The following is a 17,558-nucleotide window of genomic DNA, read 5'->3' on the forward strand; positions in this document are numbered from 1 at the left end:
TGTAATAAAGCTGCATATTGGATGCTCTTCTGTTTAAAGCTTAAATTAATTTACTGTGCTGTCGTCCCAAAAATAAAAATTACAAGAGGAAAGGAAAGAAAGGAAGATGCAGAGATAAAAGTCTTCAAAGAAAGTTAAAACTATGATTTTATGAATATATATTTTTTATATTTTCCTTCTGACACAATATACCACTCTTCAGCCCTGCAGCTGTGTGAATAAGTGAATAAAAAAAATATGGCAATATGTATACTTTAGCCATATTGCTTTGACTTCTCAAGGCACATATGGTTTTGTAAGACAAATCGATGCGTGAAAGAATGTTGCAGGGCTTGGAATGCGTTCCAAGTCTCTGGTTGGGAAATTTGACAGCTGCATGTAGTTTGGGAGACGAAAACATTTATCTTAGTCTGAATATAATAACACTTTCACACTCCTGTAGGGAAATGTAAATACTTTAGGATAAATTTGTCCTTTCAACACAAAAGTTTTCAAGTGTCATAATAAAAAGACTTAAGCATTAAGCACATTATCCCCTGTCCTGTAACGTTATTTGTGAAGTAAATAGCGTGGTCGGGTCTTTAGATCTAATCACTGGCTCTTCAGCTCTGCTGAGGTTTTCACTGCTAAATCCCAGAAGGACTTAACTCCTGGAAGAGAAAGCAAACTCGCAGCAAAGCTCCACTGAAGCTCGGAGCTGGAAACATAATCATTTACTGTCTCAAAAGTAAGAAGCGATTATGATGTCTCACCACACACACTCGTCCAACTCGTGTGTGGATGGCCTCCTCCTTGTCCCCTCCCTCCGAGGCCTTCTCAGTGAAAAAGAAATACACTTTGTCGTCGTCCCTGTCGTCGTTATCCGGGATGACGTGGGCAGCGATGAACCGAGGGTCTGGGAGGAGTAAACGGGAGGTTGAGAAACCTAAAAGGAGAATCCTAATCTGATTTTCTATTGACGTCTATCACTACAGTTAGCTGCTTTCAGTATCAGAGGCACATTTCCATCATCTTGCTCCTAGATCAGACCATTGGTGCAAGTTTTCAAAATAAATAAGTGACATTTTTTTTTACCATGAAGAAGCTTCTGGTCAGTCTCTGTTCTCATGGTGGTGCGACCTCCCATGCTCCTGAAGATCACAGAGTCTCTTCCAAGAAAATCTGCGGTCAGTCCTGTGTATAACTCACCACCTGCAGGCAGGCGGAGTCAGAGGTGGAGAGAGAAAGAAAAACATTTAAACAGCCAATTTAATTTCTTTGTGTCTGAAAACCAAAACCAATAACAGTTTTGATATGAATCAAATCACGGATGACGGGAAGATTGTGCCCGGTGCAGTCAACCAGGACGTGTTGACTGCACAGACAGTCACAACACCTCCAGAGGGTTTTGAGCCCTGACAAATAAACACGTCTGATGCAGGACCTACTTCCTTAGCAACAAAAACAACATCTCTCCTTCCAGTGAGAAGCCAAACGTCAAGTAAACATGGGTGAGGTGCTTGGAAGTAAACGACAGAGGAAAAGAGATGGATAATGTGGGAAAACGTAGACTTTTTTTAAAGCATTCCTGGCCAATATAAAGTAGGCTATTGAGGTTACAGTCACTCAAAGAAACATGCAGTTGCAGACCTTTGCACATCAGTGTGACAATGCAGGTCAGAACAGTAGCAAGAATTACAAAGGCAAGGGTGAACATCACCAAAATGTGTTTTTCGATTACATATTTTCATCTTCTGCTGCGGTGAAATTAAGGCACACTGGATTCACGACAGAGGAACTTCACTGTACTGTCGTATTGTATTGTTTTATGAATTAATGTTGTAGTTTGTCTTACTCGGGTCCGTCATCGCTCTTCAGCAGCGTTAAGCTGTACTCAGTGGCCTTGTTCTCTCCGTTTTTTTTCCTGTCACAGCTGTTCTCATGTTCCTCGAGATTAATAAAAGAACTTTTAGTTTAGCCACAAGCTTGAACACAATTGACTGAAAATATGAGAGCAATTACTTGAGCAAGTCTGTGTACAACTCTGTCTCTGACCTGTGAACATAAACACATTAAATAATTATGTCATTAGCAAATCTTCTTCCTAAATTGTAAAAAAAATAAAAATAAAAAAAGAGAGAGAGAAAAAAATCCACTTTTTTGATATTGAATCATCATCACAGAGTTTTTCTCAAGAACTCCATCTGTTCGGAAATCTCAGCTGTTTTTAATGTTTTTTTTTTTTTCTTCCCCGGATAATGTTGAAACTGAATCTGGCCCACAGATTGCTTTTGTACAACATGGTGAAGAAAAAAAAAATTTTCTTTGGCAGTACTAATGCTATCACAAACACACCCATTCTTCTTAAAATCGCAGAGACAAATACAATGTCTTCACATAGCTTTGTTCTGTGATGTTATCTCATGAGCAAATATGGAAAGATAGACAAACTAATTAGTGCTGAACATACAACATTGTTTCTTTTGAGGAAGGATCAAGAAATGTATCAGCTGATAACTGATACAAATGAGTTTAGCGCAGTTTAGCTACGTTATCAGAGAAAGATAAATAGTTGAAAGAATTGTACTTTGAAGCAATGCAAGCAATTTTAGTTATTAGAGGCACTGATTGCAGTTGTTGAAAATCTTAAAGAAATCAATTTTCCGAGATAAGAAATATGGAACAAGAAATTAATTTTATTGGACACAACTTTGCTAGGAGGGGGAAAAAAATAATCCACTGCGTCCCTTTTTGAGTAATCTGAAAACATCACCGTCTTCACCCTGCATTTATAGTTCACATTATCAAATGTTCCCGCTTTAAATCTCCCACTATTTCTGCAGTGAGCTTGAAAATTTGTGTGCCCATGTGGCCACTGTACATGATATCTGGGGTCTAAACTGCCAAATATTTGGCTCTGGCTTTAACATTCTCCTGCCAAACACAAAGCACTGCTGGATGATTTCTGATGCTGGAATCACCCAGCTGTGCAGATGTATGCAGACACACACGCACACACACACACACGCACGCACACCTACACACACACACACACACTATGCAGGCCTCCACCCTAAAAAGATCCCAGGATCATCTGTCACTGGCATAAATCAATGTTCCTTCACAAGGTGCAATAAATACTTAATGACATTTCAAGAGAAACACCCAGAATTGTTTATTCTAGCGGGAATATTTTCAAAATGTGTACGTTTCACCACATGTTAAAGCCAAGAAAGGTTTGCTTTTAATAAGGTTTTGTCTTGTTGATATGACAAAGCACCTGCAACACAAACTAGTTTTATTGTAGGTGTACATTTCTGTCCTTATATGGAACAAATCTTACAGGTAGCCATTTAGAGATATGACAAATGCAGGACATAATGGTGCAAATGACTTGTACTTGGAAGTTGCGTTTTCTGGTTTCCGACACAGGAAGAACTTAATATGATGCCTAATAAAGTCAAAAAGTTGCCATTCCAGAGCCATTCTGAGTTCAGTATGCAACGCAATGCAGCATATACAAAACCTAGTTTTGTTGCAGGATGATAGAAATCAACTATTTGCCTAACCACTCACATTAAGCTTACCTATAGCACCATCCACTTTCCTTTAAATGTGAAACTATATAAAAAGAGGTTTTAAGTCTAAATGATTTAGTCTGCAATAGTTCCTGCTGTTCACTAGCAAGAGAAGGAGTGAAGGTTTGCAAACAAACAGGCTGAAATAAGTTGATCCGTAGTTCAGTTGAGTGAAGATTGTTTTCAGGTGACATCTCCAAACAGATGTCACCTGACACACCACTTAAACACTATTCAAGCAGCGTGTTCTGCTGTTTGAATGCCATTCATGTTGCGTATTTAATTTCCCTTTGGGGTCAATAAAGTATTTTTGAGTTGAACTTGAACTTAGCGGTTGCTGCAGTGGAAAACGTATCAATGTCACATGTCTAAATCCCGAAACCCTGTTTGCTTTCCAACAGCTACATCATGGAAATGATGTGAATGAGAACAGATCCAAACTAAAGTACAGCTAGCTTGAGTAAAGAGAACAGGTGCAGATCATCAGGTCAGGGCCAGACTGCAAAAGTTACGTCAAGTCAATATGCTGACCAATTATATCATCATCTGTCTGTTATTAAAGGCTGCCTTTTAGAAGACTGTAAGCTTAGTTCAGACTATTTATGTGCTGAAATATGAACAAGAGTTATTTATTTATAACGGGTTGGACTGGACTCACAGTTACGGTTGCATCAGTTTGCATCTCAATAAACCAGAGTCAGATATTACACCCCATATGGTCTACACACACACACACACGCACACACACACACACACACACAGTTAACATTCCACTATTAGTTCCACAAACAAAATATTAAAGTGATAAACACATATGAAAAGTGAACTGTGACATACCGCTGAAGGTGCTTGTAAAGGGGAAGCTGGGGTCGTGTGGAACCTTTCCTCGTCCGCTCTCCACATTCACTGGGTTCGTGGTGAACACGTGCTGGGGAAGAAAAGGCACAGTTACAAATGTGTAAATTAAGTCCAGCAGGTGGGCCCCGAGGAGAACTCTATCAAGCTGATATTTATCACAGCTCCAGAAACGCATGAGAAATATAGATTTGCTTCACAAGAGTCAGATTACAGAGTTGAAATATTAACTGAATCATATATTCCTCACCAGCTCTTCCAAGTGGAAAATCCTTTTTTTATTGACCATCTACAAACAAGGTCAGCCCATTGCACCACCTGAAACTGATTATCTTGTGAAGCAAAAGTTCAGCAGGTAAAAGCAGACAAAACACATTCTTTTTATTTTTTATTTTTAAGACGTTACTGTAATTTTATTGCGGGGGAGGAGAGATTCTTTGTCTTTGTCTCAACGTTCAGTTTCGTCCAACTGGGACGTTTTGCAGTTTCACACAGTTTTTCACGTTTAGTCGTCCTTTCATCGAACTCTCGCCTGTCTGAGAACGAAGGGGCCGTCTGAGATAAGAGGAAATTTAGGATTAGCGGAGCTGCCAGAGTTCAGACAAATTTCCCACTCAGTTCCCAGTGCAGATCAGTCCTGGGAGACCTGGCTGCAGAGGAGCCAGCTGGGTAATAAAAGAAAATACTGCAATCAAATGAAATCTGCTGTTAAATTTTGAACTTTAGCAACAGTAACACATTTGTTGACAGTTGCAGATTTCATTGTTACGCTTTAACGCTGGTAAAATCTATTCCTGCAGACCGAAAAACAGACAATGAGGCAAAATTGTCAGTTTCTGCTATGCTATGCTGGCAAGGTAACTAATTAGTTTTTGTTTACAACAGAAAATATTCCATTGTCAATCATGTAGAGTAGTTTTCAACAAATATAGAATGTACATTTTGAAATAAAATATCTAAAGACACATTTTAAATCTGGCCTTTCAAAATGTGCACAAGGAAAATGAACTTCTTTAGGTGAGATCCTAAAATTGAGCAAATTGACAAAAACATTTTTCTTTTAGAAATAATAAAAGCAGTCCACCAAAAAGCGGATCAAATTACCACAGAGTCGTACAAAAACAGACCTTAACAGCTGGTAGTTTACCACTTGTTTCTTGTTACAACACGGGCCAAATAAGCATGAAGCTGACTACCTGTTCCGGAAAAGTATTTAAGAAACACAATTCGGCCCAGATCATAAAAAAAGGTTAATTGAGTCCACTTTACTTCACATACCAAATACATTAACCTTATATTTGGGTTAGGGTCATCACCAGAAGACATTAACGTGGTTCTGGACCAACAGAGATTGGCAGAAAAGGCAGATCTCACTTAAATTCATTGGTTTTGCAGGCAAAAAGCCATTTTAAACCACAGACCATGCATTTTCACACAGATGTTGTGGTGTCCAAGCTTGAACAATCTGTTGATTTGTGTCAAGTTGAACAATTTGAAGGAACCCCGCCCTAATTATTTTCTGCCCATTTTGTGTGCGTCACCAGCTGTAGCATCAAAACATCCTCAGCACGATATTGTCACCACAATATTTGACAGTTGTGTCTTAGGTTTGAAGTTTATCTTGTCATTGTGGCCAATTAGCTCAATGTTTATATTGTCTGATCAGAAAAAGTGTCTTTTCCACGTGGGCAGCTACAAATGACAGTCATACTTGAAAGTCTGTGGAAAGGGCGATCTTTCTCTCTCTGTGGGAAATGTTTTTCAGTCACATGTGGGTTGTGACACTGGTGTTTCAGCACGAGAAGCTTGGCAGCAGCAGCATTTTGATCATTCCTGGATTTTTTCCAAGGAACAAGTTTTATTTCCTTTCACAGTGAGATGTCTGAAACTTGGCTCCAGCTGGGCTTTCGAACAAGGCACTGATCCCAAACAAACATTAAAACTACTTTAAAAAAGGCCAACATTACGGAATAGCAGAGATCTGAACTCTGTTCTTTTGCTAAAGGTAAAAACACAAATTAATAAACAATGCAATGGTATTTTACTATAGAGACTTTATTTCTTTTCATAAGTTAAAGAACTTTTAAGAGCTCTACCATTTCTACCAAGAAAAGTGGTGAAATAACCAGTGGTACTAATACCAGAAGCTTGTTATTCATTGATTTGCATGGACATGAATCTGTATCTATAATTGAGACTTTATGTATCATTTTGAAACTGTATGGATGGAAAGCCTGTGTTGAATTCAAACTTGTCTATTCAGCTCTTGGTTTTACTATATGTGTGATCTTTCAGTCCTGGATGCATCATGAACATAATATTCATGTTGATATTAAATCTAAACTGATTTGTTTTTAAACATAAATGATCCATCAGTGCCTCCTTAAGCAATGCTTGGAAAGTTTAGGCAGATGCTAGCAACAAAAGCTTAAGTTTATTAATAAAAGCAGAACAAAACACAAAGACCTGGGGAGTGTTGGCTGTTTTTGTTTTATTAATTTATCCTTTTGTTTTTTCTGGTTATAGCTCTACATGGTTAAAACATTGTGTTCTGGTATTCCAAATAAATTCAGATGCAACATTTTGCAAAAATGCTCCTTCCTGCATCCCGATGGCCCCACCTCACAGCAGCTAACAGATGCAAAACCTCAACAGGGTTTTTAATTTCAGAGCCGTAACTCATGCTGCCCACTGCGGTGAATTATGTGGCACAAAGCTCAGCAAATCAGCGCACGATGAAAGGGGCAGAAAGGGAAACCTCAATGAATGCATCCGCAACAGGGACAGGTGCAAAGTCCAGTGTGTTCGTGTCTGTCCGGCGTCACCTTCCCATTACACCTCATTAGGACCAACACTTACTCTTTATCCTGAACAGGATCTGTACTAGTCTTTGAGTGCAAATAAATCTGCCCACATCTTTTGTTCTGACTGCGGAAAAAAAAAAAAAAACTTAATAAAATGCTGAAGTGGTGAGGGGGGGGAGACGGGGTCTTTTTGACTTAACTCACTGGTGGTTCAAAGTGACTTAATGAACTCAGTCCACATCCTCAGACTGTGTGACTTTTTAGGTCAAGAAAGGGTCGCTTTGGATAAAAGCCCTTTTGTCTCCAGTCTTTCTTCCTCCACTTCAATGCCACCTGAGCACCAGGCCGTCTGTACCAGAAACGTCTCGGTGCGATCAAACGCAGCCTGCTTCCAGGAGAAAAGTAGGAATGGATGGTGACAGGAGCAACTATAAAACTCTGACTTTGATACAAACCCATGTGACAAATTAAAGTGCCCTGGCCGTGAACTCCGTTTCTGAGTCCATGTTCCTCTCATAAACAATAGAGCATTGTTACACGGTGGGCGAGTCCTTCGCTGAGCAGGGATCACAGGGGAGATGATGACATTGAAGTCAGCTGCTTAAAAAAAAAACGCCTGTCAGAATCGGCGAACAATACGAGCAAAACCCATTTAGTTTTAGACGTGCAGCAATACACACACACACACACGCACACTCGTGCAGCACAGCAGTACGTGTTGAGGAACATGAACGAGTCAAAGTGGTCCGGCGCAGGAACATTTCCTGGCAGTCTCAGGATGTTTAACTTTTTTTTATTTTAATTTGAGACATGTATAGCTTTTTAAGTGCTCGTCAAGAGGTTTGAACGAGTTTTACAGGTAGTGAAGTGAATATGCAGAGCCACACACATCGCTGAAACACAAGCTCACACTGATTAATCTCTGGACTTGCAGCGCCTTGCAGAAGCGTCCAGGTCCAGACCTAAATCCACATACGAATCTGAGCTCCAAAATTGCTAGTAAAGCAGGATGATTTAAAGCCGTTTTGCAACGAAAGCAGGTTCTGCAAAAATATTAGCTCAGGAAGACTGAATGCAAATTTTCACCACACTTTTTAGATTTTTATTGGAAGAACATTTGAAAACCATTAAACTTTTCATTTCACAATTATGCATTACTTCTTTAGTCTTTTACATAAAATCCACACAAAATGCATTATTAGTGAAAAAAAATATCAAGAAAATGTTTGTATTTTGTCATCATAATCTTATTAGTCATTCTGGTTCTTTATTGAGGATTCAAATATTTTTTTTAAATTATTATTATGGAAAAAATATCTTGTCTTCCCATCTGGTTTTCTGGTAAGCGTGTACAAGTGCACGTGTGTGTGTGTTGGCTGTGTCTTGGTCTTTTGTATGTTTTTACACTGCTCATTAGCTCATCCCAGATGAGCAAGAGTCAAGTTTTCTAAGCGTCGCTGCGTGTGAATGTCTGTGTCTGAACGTGTTTTCTCGTCATGTTCCATGGGAATCGAGCGGCTCATTAGTGTGTCAGAGTCACTCGGGCCACACTCTGTCAAAACAAATACACACAAGTTCTGTGATACAGAGAAGGAAACATTCAGAGCTCTTTATACTTGGTTCTGCCAAGCATAATACAACACAATACTGCAGAACCCCACAGTAAAACTGAGAAAAGTCACAGCAGACAGTAAATGGTAAATGGACTGAACTTATACCGTGCTTTGCCACTCATAATCCAGAAAGCTGCATTAGTTTCATTTTAAGTAAAACCTCTGCTTTGCTCATTCCCTAATCTCTACCTTACAAAATATCTTCCAGCCATCCAAATCTAACACTTTTTAGTTACGTTAACTCTCTGCTAAAGTCAAATTCAGACGCCGCTCTCCACTCTGCTGTTCCGTCGATTCATGTCTGTCCATTAAGGTCCACCAGGACTCTGTTCACACATGTGCATGCAGCCCAGATGTTTGAGTGCTAAAAGAGAGAAAACCTCCCAGGAGAAGTTTGACTATCGCAATCTGCTGGACTTTGAATTCAGCTCAGTGAATCCTGGTTCGTTGTGCAGCCATTTATGCTAATTCTGATGCTAAGTTCTGCTGATTTTCTCTCTTTCCAGGTTTACCCTCTCCATTCATTCCCTCTCTGCTTTACTCCCTTAGTCCCCCACAGCAGCTTCTCATCTGTTCATTTACTCAACTTTGTGCCACTACAAAGTCCCCTGGGTTAAATTACTCCAGAGTCAGATCATCTTTTGTTCTTACTTCGACTGGCCTATGAAGACTCAACCACTACAGACCTGAACCCAATATGGCCCATCTGAACAAGTCTCTATGTGCACCGAAAAGATGTGGCGTTCCACTTCTGCTCAGTGTGTTTATGACACTGTGACAAGAAAGGGCAAAAGGGTGTAGAAACAATGAGGTGCAGAGAATAACATGGCTGTATAAATATGAATTTGGAAAAATCTAAACGTTTCCGTTAGGATAAAGATGCACCTCTTCTGAACTTTGATATTTTTTATCCATAACAGATTTGATCCCTGAACCATTTCAAAGCAAGACTTGAACAAACTTGAGATATTTTTGATAAGATGAAGTCTCACTAAAGCACAAATTTACCAGGCGCAACATCCAAGAACAATGGGGGCAGCCACAAAGTCCATCAACACAGACCCCAATGGTTTCTTTTTTACCACTAAAAATAAACCATTCACTAAAGAATGAATGTAGACAAACTCTTGGACTGACTCTTGTGGTGGCTTTCACCTTTAGACATTAAACTCAATCAAACAAAGATCAGCGCCACAAATATTGAAGACCAAATCCAGAAGCAGCTACAGCAAAACATTAAAGGGAGGACAACCCATCCAGGTTTTAGTTTAGGATCAGAGAAAAAAATAAGAGATTGTTGTGGTGCAGTAGAGTAGACGCTGCATGGTGGGATTTTCCTCGCTGCAGCCATCAAGGCTTCAATTTACATTACTCTTTAACCGACTTTAACAATGTTAGAAACAACTTTTAGAGATGTTGCTTGCATTTTTCCCTTCAGAATTTGAGCTGAGAAAGAGTTTGTAACAAGGAAACACTGAGCTTCAATTTCAGGAATTCTGAGTATGCAAACATTTACAGTATATTTCCTAACTCTTGACAGCTATTGTTTGTTGCAAAAATGTAACTCTTCTTTGTTCTTCCTTGTGGGGTTTAACACGCAGCTCATTTCTTTTTATTTGTGTTTCGGCGTCCATGTCTTTCATCATGTTTGTGTATGTTTCTGTCGCCATCTCTGCGTATTTATGTGCTCAGTTTGGTGCCATTTGTTTCGTTTGACCGGCTGTTTGTGTATGTGCGTGTGGTCTTGTCCTCCTCATGTCGTCGCTGTACGACGGAGGTTTATTTGTACGTCTGGGACTCTCCTCAGGCAGTCGTGTTGCTCACCGTGGGGACGCTAGCCTATGTGCATCTGTAAGTGTCAGGTTGTGGTTACGATTCCCAGAGGAAAGCAGACTCACAGATGAATACCATATGATCAGGATTAATTAATATGTTGGTCTTACTAAGACCTTTTGTAAATAATGCCATTTAAAAAAAATAATAATAAGATTTTAACTCAGTCTCATTACACAACCATTACAAAAAAAAAAACTTTCCATGGATTTGAAATTCCTGTTCTCTGTAGCCAGATATCAGTCTTGTCCATCATGAGGGTGTGTTTAGTGGTTTAATGGACTAGAATGCTGTCAAACACACTCTTTTGTTTTTATCCCATAAAAATACTATGGGGATTAGCTAATATGGAATATCAACAACAAAGTCTGCAATACTAATAGATTTTGACTTGTGAAGAAAAGCCTTGTTCTTCACTTCACCAGCTGCTTTCAAATGGATAAAATCCACAGTTCTCACACAGTTTTATAGATTTTTATGTGAAATTTTGTGGCATTAGACAACGTTGCAACAACACCAGTGGGCTGATGTGAGAGCATTAGAAAGTAAATGGGTACATCTGCCCCTAACAGAGATGAAACGCCTCCTAGGTTAAAGGTCATCCCACCCAGTGTCCAGTCGGAGTGCCTTGGAGACTCATTTCCTGGGAGAGGTCACACAAACAGGCAGCTGTGTGTTCGCCAGTAAACGATTGGTTCAATAAATGGACACGTTACCTTTGGTGCTCTTCTGTCAAATGGCACGGTGCTTTTAACCCCTACCCTTTACTTTGTACGCCACTGATTTCAACTACAACTCTAATACATATTTCATGGAAGAAATTCTCAGATAATATTGCAAGTTAGGGTTAGGAGGGGGGGGTAGACTGGTGAAGGGGTTTATGGAGTGGTGCAGGAAGAATAGATCTCAGCTCAAAATTACCAAAACAAAGGAGCTGTTACTAAGCTTTCAGAGGGCAACGCCCTCATTACATCCCATTTCAATAGATGGTAAGGATGCAGAAGTGCTCAGCACATACAAGTACCTGTGTGAACATCTGGACAAAAAGTTGAACTGGTTAGCAAATACAGACAAGATACACAGGAGAGGGCAGAGCCACATGTGTTTTGAGAGCAGACTTGCCTTTTCTCATGTGAGCTCTAGGCTACTGTGCATGTTTCATCAGTCAATCATTTCAAGTGGACTTTTGCATCCAGTGGTGAGGAAAGGGGGACACTCAGAGGCTGGACCGTCTCATCAGGAGAGCTGGCTCTGTGGTTGGTATGAGCCTGGAGTCTTTTGAGACGGTGGTGGAAAAGAGGAGTTGAAGATAGTTCAGGAAATTACCGCCCACCTCTTGAACACTTTTTTCTCCCAGTAGAGGAGTTCCTCTCAGATTCCTGTCAGTGGGCTGTTCAACTAAGAGGTTCAGGAATGTATTTATGCCACTGGCCATTAGACTCCACAATGCTCTCCTGGAGGAACGGTGGGAAGTGGGAAAATTCACTTCTTGATTTTTTTTTCCTATTATCTTTGATGAGTTTTTATATCCTTATTGGCCATTTTATTATTTTTTTAATGCTTTTATGGATAATTACACACGTGTGTGAGCAAAAGACTGCCTCATAATTTCCTCTAGATAAATAAAGTACCGCACACTGACAGCATCGACTACCTGAGAGGACTAGACTTACTGTTGGAGTGGCTAAAGCACACATACACACACGCACACACACACACACACACACAAGCAGGAGAGAGAGACAGCTAGCCCAGTTGAAGGGGTGTGAGATTCGACTCATTTTATGCACTCTGATGGACAGAGCTGCAAAAATGGAAAGAACTTGTTAAAACTCTGCATCATATGTACATCAACTGTAGTAAGAATTAAAACAAACAAAGGAAACAAAGGAATACATGACAATGATTACTTGTTATGTGTCTTTCATTCCCTGTATAATTAAACAAGGCCATACATTTTTAAAACGTGGAAGCTTTCACTCATGTTTCCATCAAACTGCGATGCAAATTTTGACAAAATGTTTAAAACTGGAAAGCTTCTGAACATGTAGCCAACCTTTAAATGAAAGCCCTCCCGGTCTTACAGGGATTCTGCTGACTTGTTTTTTTGTTGTCTTTTCTTTGACTATTCCTTGAAATCCACAAAGTAGAAACCACAATGAAAATGACAGATTGGAAGTGAAAAGGAAAACTGTACTAGAAAGGGAACACACACATGGATGACTAACTGAATACTTAAGGAAAAAATAATGTTTCACCGCACTCGGTTTCCTTTATATATGCTAACAAATCAATGCATTCGTTTGCTAATGGTTGGCATTCTGCCGCTGCACTCGTTTCCCTTGGACAGCTCTACCAGTGTCAGACAGCCCTTGTCTGAATCCAGATTTTGACCCCCTCCTGCTGGGTTGTAGCAGGAGTGAAAACCATGAAAAACTGCCTTGAAACAACAAAATAATGCAGGATCGCTTTAATGGCTTCATTCATAGGTTCTTGTCCTTTATATGGCTTTGACTGTGAGCCTAGTGGATACGAGGAGGGACAGCCGGCGCAGTTAAAAAGATGTATAGAGAGGGTTGTGCTGTGGCCGAGTCGCCCTTAAACAAAACTCATGCCAGAGCTGCCTGTTGAGACCCCAGTGATTTGTACCCAGACCCCCAGCCTGTCTCAGTTTATTTTCTTTTTTCCTTTTGGAAACTGGAAGCAAAACACACTTCTTTCAAGAACGTTTCCCTAACAGAAGCACTTCAGTGCCACCCAGTAATTCTTCAGACTGTCCAAATGTCTCACTTGGAAATCCTTCGCCTTTCAATATATTTCTATTCCATTACTTGATCCAACACAAAATGCAACTTTGTACTTGACTCTGCTATACTAACCTAGAGTTTCCAAGAGTAAGACATCATCTCATATGCACCACTCAGCTGCTGCCATTAAGATGGGTAATTTTCAGTTGAAATATTTCCCAGTCGAAGAAAAAGACTAAAATTTTGCATTCAGGTTTCATTAATTCTTTGTCAACTTTGCATATATTTGTAGGCGTCTTTCGACCATCAACAAAAGAGGCTTACGATTCTGAAGCCTGTTGTTATGAGACACTGAAAATGAAATGATATTAAACCTTAAACCTTAAAGTTTAGGGTTTAACCTACATGTACACGCACGTACGTTTACGTATATACACGTAATATTTGTTGTACTCTTTCTTACTCACCACCACATACAATAGCAGATAGTTTTGCATCCAAAGAGCACATAAAACATCACAACTTTCTTTAGTCACCAGCAACCAGTGCACTAGCACAATGCACATCGCAGCTGTGGTGCCAGGAGTGTAACAATAATTTTGTTGATGTTGCAACTTTGGGCTATACGGAGCAACAGATCTAGCCTCAAATTCTCTGATCAACATTTCATGCTGTGTCATGCTTATTCTCCCTTCCCCACTTCCAAGTGTCCCCAGGTTGCACCACCAAAACCGTTCTATAAATACTTTATGCATAGCAAAAAAAAAGAAAGAAAAAACCTGTCACATCCTTTTTAGTATTACAGGAAACCCATTGTATGCTTGATGAGCCAGGAAGACCTCGTCTGTTCCTGCAAAGGTCCTCCAGATTCTGTCCATTTTTGAATTTTGAGATGTGGTTTTGGTACAGTTTAGTTTTAATGAAATATTTCTATATCTCTCTATGTCTATAAAATTACCTGTTGTTACAATGTACTCCCTCTATCATATAAAAATATGGTGCCATGAAAAAAAAACTACTTTTTCTGCCTCTAATGTGACACATCTCCCATTCAACTGAAGTGAGAAAAAAAATAAAGCTACAAGTATTTTATATAAATGCTTTTGTTGATGCATCTTTGAGTTAAGGATATTTGCCAAAGTTAATTAAGTCTATCAGATTCTGAGGTGATCTTTACTCTACACTTCTCTCCAGATTACAACACAGATTTTCCTTCAAAAATGTAAGAAAGAAACAAACCAAAAAACGTCAATCTATAATTTTCATTCTTAGCTGTCCAATCTTGTCGTACCTTGTATGCATTGTATGTATTGTTCCTCAATAACAGGTATTGTTCCTCAAAGAACCTGCACTGTGAAAAGTGTGTAAATAATCAAAAAGGAAGCAAATATTTGACCTTTTAGTGCAGAAACATTTTAAAAGCTCCATAGTTTGTCCCAAAATACTATAATTACCATCTTATTGGAAATGTTGGTGTTTTTATCTTCTCTATTGAAATTAACATTTAAAGTTCATTTGGATAATGTGATGTAGTGCAGCTCAGCATACATTCACCTAAACATGAGTTTTTGTTTAGGTCACATGCCTGTTATTAGTTGCTCCATGTGTGTGCAAAGTTGTTTGCTTATATCCAACCAGACAAAGAACAGATGCACATCGTTCCTTCACTCCTCCACTTACCTCTCCTCTGTGGCCCACATAGATAAAGGCACACATGGGCTGGAATGCACCGGTACCACAGGCCAATAGGTGAGTGCGATTGTACGGCTGCAGGAGGCGAACAAAGTTGGCACACTCCGTCTGCAAAACAAATCCACACAGACTAATTAAAGCTGTTTTTTTACATCTCTGACATGAGCCTGTCATTAAAGCGTCGGAGTGCAGAAAGCCCTTAAGTGCTCGCAACATATAAAAAAGGAGGCTAAGTGTTTATGGTATGTCAACAGGAAACTTCTGCCCAAAAGCATGATGAAAGAGCGCTTTGTTGTGCACACAAACACATCTGGGCGAATAAAGGGAGAACCAAAGAATAAATCAAATCACAGTGACTGTTGTCAAAATGCAGATAAGCTGATTTCCATGGCCTAAATGATTTTTTTTAATGAGGCTTATTGATCGCATATGTTTGCAGTGAAGGCCAAGAAGAATGTCATCTGATAACATCTAAAAGTTTTCCAACTACTCATATTTTGGATTGAATTTTGGACGGCAGCCATGACTGGCAGAAAAAGCTATGAAAATATCAAAAGAACGTCAGAAACAGAATGGATGCCTGTATGCAAGCATAAATATGTCCATACTTTTCTCATAAAATATGACTTATAAAAACAATCAGTGCAGCTTGCAGAATATTTTAGTTCCCTGTAAAGGTTTTTAGAAAAGCAAAAATGCCACATTAAGCATAGAAAATGACAGAAGGCTAAATCATGAAAGATGCAGAAGTTAATATTTTACTGAAACAGCTAAAAACAAGGTGACAGAAAGGCTCAGATAAAAAAAAAAAAATCAGTGACACAGAAAAACAGAACCAAAAGGCTTTATGTCTAAGGATATAAGTATCATGATATTTCTACATGAATGTGGAGGAGCTACAAAAGCAGCAGCTGACCAAAGATTGTTTTCTACCAAGACCAAATAGTCATTTCTTGAAGATTAATTAATCACAACTGCTCAAGTATGCGCTTCATGCATGCGGTCCAAAATATTCATAATCAAAATAAGTTTAAATAGTAAACACAATGAACTCGTCTTCTCTATACTAAAAATAATTTGAGTAAAAACAGATTTATTTCCATGTTTAAAAGTTCACTGTGAAACATAACTGGTTACCAGTATAGTTTATTCCATTTTTAATGTAATTATGTACAAATGTACTACTATTACATTTAGCTTTTTTTTTTTTTTTTTTTTACTTTTCCTTTGGATAAAAAGTGATCCATTTTGACTGTGGCTTTCAACTAATTTGAAATATTTTGGTGATAAATTATGTGTTGCTACCAGCAAAGCTGACGGGAGAGACTGAGTAAAACAGCCTAGGTAAATGTAAAATTTATATATGCAACAAGAAAAGTATTATTGGCAAATATCAAGGACTATATCTAAGAATATTTGTGTTTTTCTGTTTTTTTTAATTGTTTATTTATGTTCTCCTAAAGCTGTTGTTAAGCTCTTATTTCCTTCAGTGCTTTAGCAACACTGTCTGCATGACGTAATTCGTGTTGCTTTGATTTGAGAAACAACTTTCATCAATCAAGTGACACATGTACTTCAGACATCACAGGACAGAATCCGCATAATTTGCTCGTATCTGAAAACAAATCACATAGAAGCCTCTCATTTCAGTGACTTCTCTGAAAGGTGAACCACTAACGTCAAACACAGATTTGCCAATCGTAGACAACCTCAAAAAATGCAGAGGAGACTTTTGAGATTCTTCCTTTGACTTGTTGATTTGGAAATCTTCAGGAACATTTCTCTAGCACATGTCGAAATTGCTGCTTAGAGTTAGTAATGCAACCACACATTTAAAAATGCACAATGAGCAGTTTATCTTATGTTGAGTGTTTGTTTGTCAAAAAAGCTTTGGCACTGGTAGTGTGCCAACCAACATAGAAAACATTGGATTCCTCTTTGTCTGCGTTTTGCAACAGGATGCACAAAATCCTGCTGAGCTGAGTGGACTCAACATGCGTAAATCTGCCTCACGTTCAGCAAGAAAGTTGTCTTAGAAATCTTAGGTGCCTTGGAGACCAAAAAGGGGAATGAAATGTTGAAAAGCTGAAATATGTCTCCAGCCTTCCACTCAGGGATTTGGGGTATTACAATTCTGTGTGGTCTTTCAGAGAAGAAGTGGCAGCAGAGGAAGGTTGGTTCAGCAAAAAATGAAGCGGTTTGATTTCTAACACACTCAGCTCTCAGCTCTTCTGGCCAGAATTGAAAATTACAGCATAAATATCTGGAGAAGACAAAGGCCAGCAATGTTCCTTGTATTTAACTCTGATTATTAGGAAAGATTTGGGTGACCACAAATATTCCTGCACAGAAATACATGCTACATTTTTTATATGTTGCCCACAAAAACCACATTGGCATGAATAATAGTTCTGACATGAACAATTTTATATCCAAAACATTGTTTTATTCCTTTTT

General features: G+C 39.0%; 1 protein-coding gene across 1 annotated transcript in view; it reads right to left on the bottom strand.

Annotated features, from left to right (window-relative positions):
• The window catches only part of LOC103155929 (semaphorin-3G-like), a gene marked incomplete at its 5' end in the record, with an annotated part of 43,530 nt that overhangs the window by 14,334 nt on the left and 11,638 nt on the right, over nt 1–17,558 (bottom strand). Inside the window, 4 exons of the mRNA XM_007577822.2 lie at nt 753–895; nt 1,075–1,191; nt 4,395–4,485; nt 15,090–15,209. Of these exons, the coding sequence (XP_007577884.1) occupies nt 753–895; nt 1,075–1,191; nt 4,395–4,485; nt 15,090–15,209 (471 nt within the window). The remainder of the gene's footprint in view (nt 1–752; nt 896–1,074; nt 1,192–4,394; nt 4,486–15,089; nt 15,210–17,558) is intronic.

Source organism: Poecilia formosa, unplaced genomic scaffold (genome assembly GCF_000485575.1).
Source record: "Poecilia formosa unplaced genomic scaffold, Poecilia_formosa-5.1.2 Scaffold456, whole genome shotgun sequence".
Taxonomy (NCBI): Eukaryota; Metazoa; Chordata; class Actinopteri; order Cyprinodontiformes; family Poeciliidae; genus Poecilia; species Poecilia formosa.